Source organism: Crocodylus porosus, unplaced genomic scaffold (assembly GCF_001723895.1).
Source record: "Crocodylus porosus isolate Cpor-Errol unplaced genomic scaffold, CroPor_comp1, whole genome shotgun sequence".
NCBI classification, from domain to species: Eukaryota; Metazoa; Chordata; order Crocodylia; family Crocodylidae; genus Crocodylus; species Crocodylus porosus.
Window position 1 is genome coordinate 67,633,558 of NW_017728931.1, and position 15,128 is coordinate 67,648,685.

At 44.2% G+C, this 15,128-nt stretch overlaps 2 protein-coding genes across 2 annotated transcripts in view; both read left to right on the plus strand.

The window, feature by feature from the left end:
* The window catches only part of MGAT4C (MGAT4 family member C), a 125,968-nt gene that overhangs the window by 64,563 nt on the left and 46,277 nt on the right, over window positions 1-15,128 (plus strand). The gene's annotated exons all lie outside the window — the stretch shown is intronic.
* Window positions 8,949-9,607, plus strand: LOC109315881 (transmembrane protein 45B-like). Its single transcript, XM_019543846.1, is given in 2 exon segments — window positions 8,949-9,198; window positions 9,201-9,607. Coding segments are annotated over 2 exon segments (657 nt in total).

Consider the following 15,128-nt stretch of genomic DNA (forward strand, 5'->3'; position numbering starts at 1 on the left):
CAAGGCCGATCCTGCCTGACTAACCTAGTCTCTTTCTATGACCAGGTAACAAAGAGCTTAGATGTGAAGGAGGAATTCAATGTTAACTTCTTGGACTTCCAGAAGGCCTTTGACACGGTGTCCCACCCAATTCTGGCAGGCAAACTGAGGGACTGCGGCATTGACGAATGCACAGTCACATGGGTAGCAAACTGGCTCCAGGGGTGAACCCAGAGGGTGGTGGTGGACAGGTCGATACCGACCTGGGAGGGTGTAGGCAGCGGAGTCCCCCAGGGCTCGGTCCTTGAGCCGGTACTGTTCAACATCTTCATTCGCAACCTGGATGAGGGTGTGGAGAGCACCCTGTTCAAGTTCGCTGATGACACCAAGCTGTGGGGTAAAGTGAATACACCGGCAGGCAGGGATGACATCCAGGCAGACCTGAATCAGTTAGAGAAGTGGGTGGTTCTGAACAGGATGCGGTTCAACAAGGACAAGTGCAGGGTGCTGCATCTGGGGAGAGGGAACCAGCATTATGGTTATAGGCTAGGGGCTGACCCTCTTGGCAGAGAGCAGAGAGGGATCTTGGAGTCAGGATTGACTCCAGGATGAATATGAGTCACCAATGCAATGACGCAATAGGCAGAGCCTACTGCACCCTGTCATACATCAACAGGAGCATCACTAACAGGTCCACAGAGGTCTTGCTTCCCCTCTATGTGGCACTGGTCAGGCCGCAGCTGGAGTACTGTGTCCAGTTCTGGGTGCTGCACTTCAAGAAGGATGTGGAGAACCTGGAGAGGGTCCAGAGGAAGGGCCACTCGTATGGTTGAGGGCCCCTGTGGCCAGCCCTATGAGGAGAGGCTGAGGGACCTGAATCTCTTCAGTCTCTGCAAGAGGAGACTGAGGGGAAATTTTGTGGTTGCCTACGACTTTATCAGGGGCCACCAGCAGAGACTTGGGGAAAGTCTGTTCACCAGGGCCCCCCCTTGGAATCACCAGGAACAAGGGCCACAAGCCGAGGGAGGATAGGTTTAGGTTAGGTATTAGGAAGAACTACTTCACTGTAAGGGTGGCCAGAGCCTGGAATAGGCTTCCCAGAGAGGTGGTGCTCTCACCTTCCCTGGAAATCTTCAAGAGGAAACTGGATAGGCACCTGGCTGGGGTCTTATGACCCCTGCCACCTCCAGTGCTCCTTCCTGCCTATGGCAGGGGGTCGGACTAGGTGATCTGTCTAGGTCCCTTCCAACTCATTGATTCTGTGATTCTATATTACAAAATATAATGGCACTGTATCCAAGTATATTGTTGTAAGCATGATGCATCTGGAACTGTCAAATGACCGTATCTTATCAAGAATGTTTATATTCTTTGTAAGTTCCACACTAGCAAGTGTGACTGAGGCCCATAAGAGTCTTACCACTGGAATCTGTCCCTTAGCAGTATCCAGTGAAGTAAGCTCCAAAGGGCTTTGACATTTGCAAAGGTTTCTGTACAGCGGTGTAGTGACATGAGTGGATGCCTAGGGCACAGGGGTAGCAGCAACTTTCAGTTACCACCAAGCTACCAATGTGATAGTCATTGCAATTGTGCAGCTGCCAAAAGAAACAGTTTTTTTCAGCCTTCCTGCCGCAAGGTGATGCTCAAGACAGTTGCCCCAGTCACCCCTTCTTCCCTTCCCCCAAGTTATTCCCTTCCTTCTGAGTGTTTTGAAGATATCTAACTTTTGTGTAGTTTATTCAGTTCAATGTATTGGGGAGCAGTTTTTGTCTGCTCCATTCACTTAGCCATGATGAAAACAAAGCAACTTATTACCTTCAATAGAGTTAATGCTTATTTGCATCAGTATAAAGAGAACAGAGTCAGATACATGTTATTCTAAAAATAGAATCCTAGTCAAATGAACAGGACAAAGTAGTAAAGTTTTAAACTTTTAATTTTTTCTGTTACAGAATGTGTAACATGAATGGTTTGACCAAAGGGTTAAAAATAGTTGTGTTAATTTGAAATCAGGTAGAAGGCAGGGTAGGATGACACTTTAGAGATCAACCAGTTTAGAGGGGCACATGTTTTCATAGCAGAATATCATCTGATGAAATAGGCTGTCACCTACAAAAATATATGCTTCTGAATAAGTCCCTAAGGTGTCAAACATCTCCTCTTGCCTTCTGCCTACTCTTTAGATACAGTACACACCCACAATTATTATAAACAATCTTTCCTAAGTGAATAGTGAAGATAGTTTTAAAAAACTAATGGCTTTTGGCAGACACTGGCCATTCAGAAAAAATGCTGCCCTTCTGGAGTATAAAAACAGAGAGCAGAGCCCTCAAACTTTACAATGCTGATGATATATGTTAATTACAAGAATCCAGCAGAAGAAATATTGCAGATGGATCTTAAAAGTAGAAAATGATCTTTGACTAAAAATGGAAAATACAATTAGCACCATTAAAAAGTCCAAGTTTATCTTTTATTGTCTCATTAAATTCTAATTGTAAAATGTGAATTTAGTTGCAGAAATTCCTGCAGTAGTTAGCATTCTTTTATTTGCAGACAAAAATGTAGTTAAAATAATATTATGGGTCAGTTTGAAAGTGGCTTTGAAGGCCAGGTAAATTAGAGTTCAGGTTAAAATTAGCACTTTAAATCACCCAATTGTGCCTATAAAATTTAAAGTGCATATTGTAGAATAGAAGACATCATTATTGCTGTGAGAACTCACTGCAGTAGCCAGACTTGAGCGTCATTTTAAGTAAGCAGTGGAAAACTGAGCTCATACTATTCTAATATAAGCACTCAGGCCTCATCCACATGAGCTTGCACGTCTGTTGTGGCATCTTAAAACAGTTTGAGACCCAACAGAAGGGACCCCGTAAACAAAAAGAATTTCCCCATCCGGCATATTTGCAGTGTGGACTCTAAAGTTTGATATCGCATGTAATCCTAGTATCAAAAGAAAACACACCAGAAAAAAGTGGCATGGAGCATGCCCAGAAGTAACTGGAGATTGGATCCTGGCCAGAGGCTCTCTATGTCTCATCATACTGGACAAAATAAAAGTGGGGCATGGCTGGCAGCAGTGACTCTGGAGTTGGCTGGGACTCAAGCTCTGTCCTGGGTTGCTCCAGAGTCTGTCTGGCACCCAGGGTCTGCCCTGGGCCCATGCACAGCAGCAGAACCAGGCAGACTGCCTTGCAGCCATGCATGGGGGCTACCTGTGCTCATATCCTGGAGGTGGAGGCACCCAGGTCTCAGCTCCAGGCCAGCAGCAGTCAGGAGGCACTGGAGGCTGCAGCAGGGACCATGGGCAATCTTGGTAAGCCAAGATATGAGTTTTCTATTTCCATGGGAAAATGTGAATTTTTTCCTTTTAAAGGGGAAACAGTAGGTTTCCCCAATTGCAAACAGCACTCTTCAGGCTGGCAGAGTTCCAGCCTACAAGAGCTACTTGGAGATGGGGAGGAAACTGTACATCGGGTACAGCCATGGAGCCCACCCAGCCCAATGGAATATGGCGGGGGGGGTATTGGGACTGCAGGGGGAGGGGGACTGTATGGGGGGCTGGGGCCCTTCTGCCCTGCTGGCCCCCCATGGCATACAGACCCAACCACCTCCAGCAGCAGCCAGCAGCCAGCAGCAGGCCCTTGGAGTGCTCATGGCCCACTGCAGGCAGAGGTACTCTGTCTAAATCCTGGGTGCTACATGTGGCTCACAGATCCAGCCCAGCACGTTGGCATGCACCTTTGGACAACACCAAGCTGGCTCCTGCCTCCACATGGAGGTCCTAGCACTCCAGTAGAAACCTGCACATGGAGGCACAGAGACTGCCTAGCCCAATGACATGTGAGTCCTGTGGTCCACATGCCATCAGACAAAGTGTGCTTCATGCCTTCATGTGCAGGTTCCCACTGAAGTGCCAGGAGCCCTACGTGGAGGCAGGAGCTGGTCCAGTTCTGCCCAAGGTACAGGCCAGCTGGCTGGACCAGCACCATGCACCACATGTAGCCCCCAGGACTTGGGCAGCTCTCTGTGTCACCAGGGGGCTCTGCCTGCAATGGGCCATGAGAACTAGAGGGCCCACTGCCACATGTTGCTGCTGGTGGCACAGACTGTGCACCACTGGGGGGTGGTGCACCCTCTCACAAGCCCGCACACACTCCCCCAACCCCGCAAATTCCATGAACCCACCCACACCCACCACAAATTCCAAATCCCCCACACACCCTCCATACAGCCCCCACAAACCCCATCCACTTACACATCCACACACACCCACACTCCCTCCACAAACCCCATACACACCCACACAGCCATCCCATACTGACCCACCCACCCCACAAAGCCCACCCTCACCCCCATATCCCTTCCAATACACCAAAAACCCCATATCCTCCCCCCCCACACAAATATCACACGCTATGTGTCCAGCTGCCAGATGGGACAGGACCTTCTGGTGGGAGATGCTGCCACACTACAGCCCTGCCCCACACCCTCGCTAGTTGTGGGACAAGCAGCCCCAGCCTGGGGGACTTATGGTCCCAGGAACCACTTGGGGTTGGAGGGGAGGGGTGGAGGGAGCAGCTCGGGTGGGTGATGGGTGTAAGGGGATTGAGGTGGCAACAGGGTCTATGAGTGTATGTGATGGGCCGGGGTGGCAACAGGGGTGTGTCAGAGAGAGAAAGAGATGTGGGAGGGGGCCAGGGAGTGCTCTGGATAGGAGCAACTGCCAGAGCTGGGCTTGGAGGCCCCTGCTCCCCCAGAGCAACTGGTGCAGGGGGAAGGCCAGACTGGAAGAGAAGAGGTTTGCCCAGCCCAGTCCCTGAGCCCCAGTTGAGGGCTTTCTCAGAAGGGCATGGGGATTGCTGGGGCCTAGGCACAGATTCAGGGAGCAGAACATCAAGGGCTGGCCCTGCTCAGAGCCACAAAGCAGTGGAGGGACCTGTGACCTGGTGCAGGGAGGGAGTTGTTACTGTCAGGAGGAAATGAGTGGGGGGCAGGCAGGGGCTGTGGGTCAGGAGTGAGGGGCATTGACAGGGGCAGGGCACCAGCATATCAGTGCTGCTGAGCACCACAAAGCAGCTGTGAGGACAGCTGCTGCTCAACCCACATCTTGGGGAGCAGGGAGAGCTCTGATTTTCTGTGATTAAAAAAACAGAAGTAAAAGCCAAAGTCTTCAAAAGGAGGCTGGACAGATATTTGGCTGGGGTAATATGACCCCAGCACCCGTTTGTGCCTGGGGCAGGAGGTTAGACCTGCTGATCTGTTTAGGTCCCTTTCGACCCTAAGCACTATGATACTATGTGGACAAGGAAAACATAGTGTATCTGGAAGGCACTATCCTAGGTTTCATAGGATTGTGGCACAGATTTGCAGCATATTATATAGGGGACAAACCCCTCCCATGGTGGTTCCTGAGGGCAAATCTCCTAGAATAAGAGAGAAACAATAAAACCTTTGGTTTGCTGCTACTATCAATAACATTTTATAAAAACACACAAGAGAAAATGTGTTAAAACTTTCTTTTAATAAAAAGAAATATATAAACCATACAAGGTTTGTACCATTTATAGGTGAGCAACACATAAATGATCACAGCATTTTGAAAATGCTTACTGCCAGACACAGTAAATTTGCCATGTAGATGTGAGATCCACAGTTTCATTTTGCAGATCTGACAACAGAGTATTAGCTAAAAACAGATTCTGATTTTCCAGAAAGTGTACATGCAAAATGAGAAATGTATTTATTTTATTACACATCAATATCTATTAAGCCCTTGCTTGTGTAAACAAAATGCACCTGGCTTAAGAGTTGCTCTTCTACAATAGGCCAAATGCATCAAAAGATAATCAGTAATTGCTTTTGATGTCATAATACTAGAAAATGAGAAAACATTGGTCATGATTTTATACTTTTATATTTTCTAATGTTAGCAGTTGTAGGAGATAAGAAGACTTATTAGTTAAAAATAACTTGAACTCAAGAACAGATCCTTAGCTGGAGTAAATAATTACAGCTCTGTCCCTTGTAATGGAGTTATGACAGTTATACCATCTGTGGCCTCTCTTTCAACCTTTTATTGCCTCTAACATAAACACCTGTTCTTAAAGGTCTGAATAATTTCAGGAAATTCATTCTCTTTGGAAGCTGACAACAAATTCTTCTTTTAGGCTTCTTGGCTCCCATTTCCCTTTCCACAATTGCCTTTACATCCTCCAAGAATCTCTAAGCTCCTTTACCTTTAAGATCACATTTTGGATCACTAATTGTTCACTGCAGAGCCTAAATCAAATCTCACCTTGTTTCCTGGGCATTTGTTCAGGGCTTGGTTGAAAGTAGTTGGAAGCAGAATTGTTACTGTTACAGTGGGCCAGACTTACTGTCACATTGTACAAGAAGTGCAGTATGCATTGTGAAGCCTTTAATCCTGTACTTTTTATTTTAATTATTCTATTGTGACTGAAGCTTAAGACTTCTAGTCAAGAAATCAGTAGGCTCATATATCACATGTATAGCCTTGTGACAATCTGCTGAGGCTATTCCTAGATGTCATTGCAAGACTCCTTACCTCCCCAAAATGCATAGCTTTGAGCTTGTTTCTCTTTACTTCTGTTGCCAAAAACCTGAGGATGCATCTAATTCAGTGAAGAGTTTTTCATTTTCAAATTATGCTGTGATATTTTTTTCTCTCTCGTTGGCAGTTTTACATGTTCTCCTTTTATTATCATTTTCTATAATTTAATGTTCTCTTTTTATAGCTACATTGAGGTGCCCAGGTCTAGGCAAATATGATAGTGACCATACTTTATGTCCACAATAACAAAAGAATTTTACAGTTCAGCCCCTTTCTTTGTTTTTTATGGGATTTTCTGTCTAAATCAACTGAGCCATCATTTTCTCCTAAACCTTAAATGACACCTTTCTTTGTTTTTTGCTATCACAAAGCAACCTGCATATCTGCAACAATTTTGTATTCACCAGGTAACATTAATTAGTAGGAAGGTTCTGGTTCACTTGTTACTGCTACTACTGACTTTCTAGACTGAAGACATGTCTATACTGGAAACTAATATTGGCCACAACTATACATTCATTAATGCTCAGGGGTTACTGTACATTTAATTTAGTACCTGTATAATCAAGTACTAAATAAATGTGGAGTAACTAGAATTAATGTGCAGTAGCACTGGCAAATGCCTTTTTAGTGACTCTACTTCACAGTAATCTAAAAACACTACGTAGTAGCGTATTAGCACTGCCCATGCTGTGACACATAACTGCACAATGTTATAGGCGACTGTCCAGTTAGTAACTTGTGTGGATGCACCCATTGTTGCTTACGTTTCATGTTAAAATCTAGGTGGTGGCACAGAAGTCATGAAAATGACTTGGATAAGAAGGGTCTATTCTCTAAATACAGTGTTTCATGAGTACAGCAAGTTACAATTTAAGCTTAAGACAAAGAAACAACAGACACTTTTTATAAGTCAAGAAACATAAATCTATGCATAAGTCTTACCTAGTCCCAAGGACCGAATGTCCCCTGCAGCTGGCCAGGTGTTCAGGAGTCTCTGGGGTCTTCAGGTATCTTTGGCAGATGGAGCAAAGGTCCATAATTCTCATTTTTGCTTGCTCTTTCCTGCACTGCTCCTCCCACTTGGTTGCCTTGGCAATAGCATGTCAGCTCTTTGCCCCTCCTAGGCTGTTTATCCATTGGTTATCTGTTGTTCTTATAGTGCTTCTGGGTTTTTTTCCAAATGTTGTCACTTTTATCAATATGTGGTGCTGGTTACAAAGTGCTTACTCCAGCAGTTTAATTCTGTTGCAGCCGCTTCCTTTCTTACGCCACATACAAGTTACATTCTTAGCTCACATACAGGTTATATACTCAGCGTTTATCCCTTCTGCTATGTGAAAATAGCTAAAGAGCTCAAAACTGTTTTTGACTATACCATGCCATTTTCCAACAATATCAGTATAAGTTAAGTTACTTATTTAAGCCCCCATATTGTCCTATATTGACATTTGTGTTCTGGTATAAGAAATCATTTCTTTTAACTCAAGAGAGAGGTAGTTAGCTGTGTTAGTCAAGTTTGTTCCTTTAATATAATAATAAAAAACACCTTTTTTCACAGAACTTTATCTACTTTGGGTTGTACATCGGTCTACAGTCTATCACAAACTCTCAGTGGGCATGTCTACATGAGATGGTTACTGTGCATTCGACTAATTAGCTGAACAGTATACATTGCACATCTATACATGCACCACTTTTAGGCCACAGTAAACTAATTTACTCCGCAGCAGGATAGTACTCATAAATACAAGGCCTTATCTACAGTAACACACACGTATAGACACTGACCCAGCTGCTTGCTGGCTAGCCCCATGATGAAGCACCCTCATGTCCTAGCCAACCCCCTCACAGCACATTGAGCCAGAAGTAGCAGCCCTGGACTGGCAGGCTAACCCGCCCCCAGGTCCCTGCCAGCCAGGGATGCTCTGACCTGGCTCAATGTGCTGCACATGAATAAACTCAGAATGTATTGCTCCTGGGCATACATTCAAATGGTGTGCACAGGAGCAATAAACTCCAAAGCAATAAGCCTGGATTTTATTCATACTCATATCAACAGTGATTCAGCAGTAGGGGCGCTGTGTGGCAAATCAGTTGTGGGGGGGTGGAATTCGTGCAGTGACAGCAAGAAGAAGCATAAGTGGTAGCAGCCGGGTCAGAAGCATGATCCCATCTTGGACTAAGCTGCATTATTTCAGCCTGACATTTTTAAAAGTGTGCCAACCCCTAGCTTAAACCATTCATACTTTCTAACTACCACAGCATTTCTTAGTCTGTTTTCTGAAATTATATCCTTTTCAATTATAGGAATTTTGCAGATTTTTTCCAGGGCATATTGGTGCAGCAAAATGTACACATCCCTGAAACAGGCCCATCTTCATGGAAGGAAATGTCTTGGTTTAGGGATTTTCCCAGGAAAAGAATTCTTGGTATGATTGCTGAGCAGTTTGTTCCTGATGGACTTTGTGTGAAGTTGTATAATTATAAAGAAAACCACTGGGATCACTTGATGAACTGGCAACATGTCACCATGTGTCTCTTCTATTCCATCTCAGGGCTGGTTGATATTGTAGCTCATGGAACTGATGCATTTCCAGTGGCCATAGGTAGGATGATGCTTTCATTAGCTGTTTTGGTAGAAGTTTCCTCTTTTATTACTACAAACATGGAAGAGCCACATTGGATCTTCATGTTCATCAGTTACTGTTAGGGGCTATCTTTGGTGTATCCATTTGCATATTTCTGGAAGTGTTTTTCCATGGCAGCATCGTAACAATAAGGCTCCGTACAAGCCTCTGCATACTGCAGGGCAGCTGGTTATGGCAGATTGTCTTTGTATTGTATCCTCCAAACGGGATCCCAGAAGGAAACCAAATGGATCACAATAATATGTTGTTCTTGACAATGTGCTGTTGCTGGCATTATGCCTTTGCTTTTCTTATACTTGCAGTGAACTACACTGTTGTCAGCTGGGGAATCCATTCAGTATCAGGCCCTGATTGTTTTATTTGTGTTATCTGTAATTGCACTATCCATCGAAGGTGTTGAGAAAGAAAGATCACAAAGAAAAACCTCGTAAGCCCTTATGATGTACAGCCTTAGGGTTCAGATTTTCAAGGTCACCTGGAAATTTAGCATTTGAACATACAAGCCCCTTAGACAAGCTTGAAAATTTCATTCAGAGCCAATGTCTTGCGAAGAGTTTGATATTTCCTCAAGAGGCAATGAAGAATACAAAACACTAGTGTCTTATGATACCTGCAGACTTTCCCATTTTGGAGATATGGTGCTGTGTATGACAAACTAGTTGCAGGTCTCCTGCATCATTTGCTCATAGATCAAACAAACTGCATTGTCTCTTGAAGGGGATGAAAAACACAAATTGTGTATAGTAGATAATCTTTGCAAAGAAAAGGTTCAAATTCCTTGGTTAGCCAAAGAGTAAGAAAGTATTCCTGGACATGCTTGTTTAGTCACTCAAGAACAGAAGTGATTTTAGTCGAAATACTGAGGTTCTGGTATACCTTTAAGCAAAAAGGAAAACCAAGATGATGTTGGAAATTCAGAGGGCTTCTCAGTCTCTGATGCCACTTAACTAAGATTGAGGGGAAACTTGTGGTCAGCTTTGTATGACTTCTTTTGTTAATGAATTTGTAGATGATATGCTGGTATTTTTTCTTTAGAATTGCATTGTATCCTCCTTGCCACAGGCAATAACACGTTATTTCCAGTATACATCAACATAGCAAATATAGGTATAGTAAAACACAGCAGTAGCTAACTTCTGTTCTACATTTCCATGAATCACAAGTGCTATTTTTTAAATTACTTATCTTGTACAATATCTGGAAAAAAAAAAACCTTTGCCCAAGTAAATATTTCCTAGTACATTACTGAAATCAATCAGCAAAAATAAGAAAACAATTATTATATTTTTCTATACTGCAGATAATTGGATATCTGATATTCTGTAGACATCCAAAAAAGCAGGTAATTCAAGTGTGTTGTTAATAAGTTGAACTTGAAATAATAGTTATTTCCTGCCATAATCTAGAGCATAAAGAATGGACTTTACTGAAGGACACTGAGGTATGCAGTGTTTATATAGAGATTAAAAAAAAACACATAATAAATTGTAATCACTGTGTTTTTCATTTTAATACAATTTAAGCTGTACTTTTGTATGCTAATGGGTTCTTTGCTGTTTAGATAAGCACAACTTTCAAAGGTCTTTGTTTCAAATAACATAGAGGAAACTGAGTACTTTGCTGTATATCTCTTTTGTACTTTGCATTTTACCTCATTCTTCATAGGGATAAAATCTATTACTTTGCCCTGCTTGCTTAAATGAAAGATAAAATTTTCTTCAAGTCTGGGCAGATCAGTGAGGGCCATAAAATATTAATGATGAAAGCTTGGGGAATTAAATGTATCTCTAACTATAGGATTGTCTCATCAGTACAGGATCTTCAGCTTAACCTAAGTCTTTTTGTGATCTCCATCAGAAATGATATAAAAAAAAAATGTGTCAGTTCCGATTAAAATGAATATATATTTTCAAGTCAGGAAAGGATTTTTTTTTTTTTTTTATGATTTGGGTTTCTTTAACAGCCTTACATGTTTTGAAGCACAGTTTTATTTTTAAAATGTGAGGTATGCTTGCCAGACTAGTATCTCTTCTTCCCCTCCCACAGTATTGTGCTACTCAGCAGACCCCTGTTCTTCACATGAGATCGGAAGCCTAGGAGTAAAAACAAGTAAAGTGACCTGTGACTTTATACCTCTTGTCTTCTAATTGAGTGGAGTGTTAGAATAGAGAAAAGAAGCTTTACAAGATAGTTGCATTGATAGAGAGGATGTGTGCTTTAGAGCAGAGGTTCCCACACTGGGACCCCAACTCGCCATCTCAGCAGATGGGGTCGCTTGAGGTTGCAGGGGTTGCCACAATATGGCCGGCATGGGGCTCCCTGCAGTGACACTGAGCCTTCCTTGACCTTCTGCACCAGATCCCATTCACTAGGTTGCAGAGGCCCCTGGGAGAAGGCAGCAGGGTGGGGAGCCCCAAGCCCACAGCAGACAGCCCTCATCCTCTCCACCATGGGCTCCACTCCAGCTGTGCTGCCTGTGGCAGAAGGAACTAGGCTCTGTGCTCCACTCCAGCCATAGGGGCTGCTGCTTCCCATAGATGGCAGCTTGGGCTTGGGTGTTACTGGGTGGGAAAGGAGACTCTGGACCGTGGCCCTGGGCCACCTGAGTGGATGTTGGAGACTGTAGGTTGGGACTAAGGTGCTCCAGCAGGGCCTGAGGGCTATGGATCAGGAGTGAGGGGCACCTGGGAGGGTGTGGGGCTGTGGGTTGGGGGTGAGGGACCATGCTGAGAAATTGGGTCATAAATGGGGTCATGCTGAGGAAAAGGTTGGGACATACTTCTCTAGAGGCTGTAAAGCTTTGCTTGGTTTCTGATTGTGGGGGATGAAGTGGGTCATGCTTCCCTCTACTCCAGTCCTTTTTTTTCCCCCACCATGATTAGTGCTCATATAGTGTAGGACTGATCTAGGACTGATCACTCTTATTTAGGACCAGGGAATGACAGACACTTGTATCCAATAATTTTTTTTTTCACTTTCATTATTGAACTTGATGAATTTCTTGTGCAGCTGCTGGTTATGCTTTTGTATGTACTAAGAAGGATATCAAGGGCCAATGCTAAGATGTGTGAGTAGACCAAAGGCAATTGTATGAATAGACTGCTACAGTTCACAAGTAGTTGTTTCAGACTTATTGGCAATGATAAGGTAGCTGTGATGGATCAGTGGGAGTCTTCTAGATGGACACATCTGCAGGACTCGGTATTCTGATTTTATATCCTGACTGTACAGCTATGAAAGACAGTTGCAACTCACAGGTGATAGCCCAAAGTTATAAATATGCAGTATCAGTATTTGTATTACAGGGAAGAAAAGGTATTATTCAAAATGTTAAGTTTATCTTAAATTAAAACTATATCACTGTATGACTAATGCAATGCTCTATATGGCTTCAAATTCTGAACTTGATAGTCATTTCAAGACTGTTACAAGCTATCTGACCAAATAGCTAATAGTATACTCAGAGAAATTTGTTAAATATTTTAGTTTTTAATTGTTATGGAAAAAATTGTAGTATGTGTTAAGAATTCAATATCTCAGTGTATACATTTTGCATCTTTCAGAAGTGTTATTTCTTTTTTTTTTCATTCAGGTTATATTTTTCCAGTTAGATAAAACCTTAGTGAGATTTGATGCATGATGTGTATTACAGAACAGTCCTTTGTATCTTTCAGATACAATGATGAAACTTAAAATAATTAAACAATAACATTATTTTCCAACTGTTTCTAAATATTTAATTCAGGATCATTAATTTTGTTTCATTGTAATAGTTTGATTAATTTTGCTTTTGCCATTTCTATGTTCTTCTGTGCAATGGTATGATAGAACGTATAACAATCTGTTTATGTTTAAATCTGGAAACAAAGTATTGCTACACTCCAAGATTCTTCATAAATTACCCATTACTAATCCAACACAGTTAACTCACACAATTTAAGTACATAACTTGCAAAAAAGGTGTTGGCAAGAAAAACTAATTAGGAAATAAATACTATAAGTAAAGCAGCAGAAAGAAATTAGATGGTAAGTCCCCACATAAAATATTTGTTAGGAAAAATATAAAGCAATCCAAGCACTAGAAAATATATATAATCACTGGCACCCTACAGTACGGAGACAGTGTTCTTGTCTCTTATTCTCGCTCCTTACATATAACACACGCAAATGTATGTGTGGGCAATATGAGTGTTAGAGTGTTGTATCTGTGATGGTCCAGAAAAAAGCAAGAGCCAAGAATTTTTGTGGGAAATATCTTTTATTGGACCAGCTGTATAGCTTTCAGGCAAAGACAATTTTTTGGGAAGAAACTCAAGAAAGGTACAATGGTACCTGGAAGATTGTCTATGTCACTCCCAGCTGCTAGGGCTATGCAAAATTTCACCAGGTGCTTCATTTCAAATCTGTTTCGAAATGTTTTGAGCTTGAGACAATGAAATTGAAGCAAAACAAAAGGCTTTAAAACAGCTTCAGAGTGAAACAAGGGAACTCAAAACATTTAGAAAGTTTCAAAATTTTTCGAGTTTCAAAGCTGGGGTTGCTTGGCTTGCAACTAAACAGAAGCTAAGGAGAGGGAGGGGGAAGAGTGGAGAAGGACTGCTCTGATATTGACATCTAGCTCCTGGTTCAATTCCCCAGCTCTCTGATCACTTCCCCAGCTCCTCCCAGGAGGCGCAGGCCCCCAGTCTGTGCACAGGGTTTCAGCAGGCTGCTACTGAAACTGCAACGGCATCCTGCTGAAACCCAGCATGCGTATCCGGGGGCCTGTGCACCCAGGAAGAGCTGAGGGAAATGATCAGAGAGCTGGGGAATTGAACAGGGGGCTGGGGAATCAAACCGGGAGCTTGGGAATCCGAATCGAGTTCCTGGTTGGTTTCCCAAGCTCCCCGATCTTTCCCCCAGCTCTCTGATCACTTCCCCCAGCTCTTCCCTGCATGATGCAGGATGTTAGCAGGCTGCCACTGTCAGCTGGTGATAGTGGCGGCTCTGGGCTGTTTCCCCAACTGGCAGCAGCAGCAGCCTGCTGAAACCCTGAATGCAGTTCCAGGGGTCCGTACCCACCCAGAGGGCTGCGGGGCTGTGCCAGACTCCTCCCAGGGGATGCAGGCCCCCAGATCTGCATGCAGGATGACAGCGAACTGCTGCTGCTGACTGAGACCGGTGCTCAGCACAGCAAGCGCTGAGTGCCACAAAGACTAGTGTTGCTACTTGCTCCAGCTGGCAGTGGCATCATGCTGTCATCCTGACTGGGGCCAGTGGCAGCACCTGAGTCTGCCTGGCACTCGGCATAGGGTGCACTGGGAAGAACCCAGTGCTGACACTGGCCCCAACCAACAGTGGCAGCCTTCTGTCATCCCACATGCAGGTCTGGGGGCCTGCGCCACCCAGGTAGAGTCTGGCACAGCCATGCAGCCCTCCTGGGAGGAGAGGACCTCCAGATCTGTGCATGGGATGACAGCAGGCTGCCACTGCTGTCTGGGGCCAGCAGCAGCACCTGAATCTGCCCGTCATTAGGTATGGGCTGCACTGGGAAGAACCCTGTGCTGGAGCTGGCCCCAGCTGGCAGCAATAGCCTGCTGTCATCCTACATGCAGATCCAGAGGCCTGCAACCCCCGAAAGAGTCCAGCACAGCCCTGCAGCCCTCCCAGGGGGTGCAGGCTCCCAGATCTGCATGTGGGATGACAGCATGCTGCCACTTCCGGCAAATGATAAGTTTTGCTTTGAACAGTTTGAGGTGCAGTTTCCCAGAACTCCATGCACCTATCTCCTTGTAACTTGGCAGTGTCCCAGGGTGGGGAACCAAACCCCAGAGTCACGGTGGGCCGGGGTGGCAATTAGACACGGTAACAGGCCGGGTTCTATTGGCTATGGAGAACTGAGGCACGGGAAGCGTAGCGGTTTCTTAAACAAGTTGGAAATT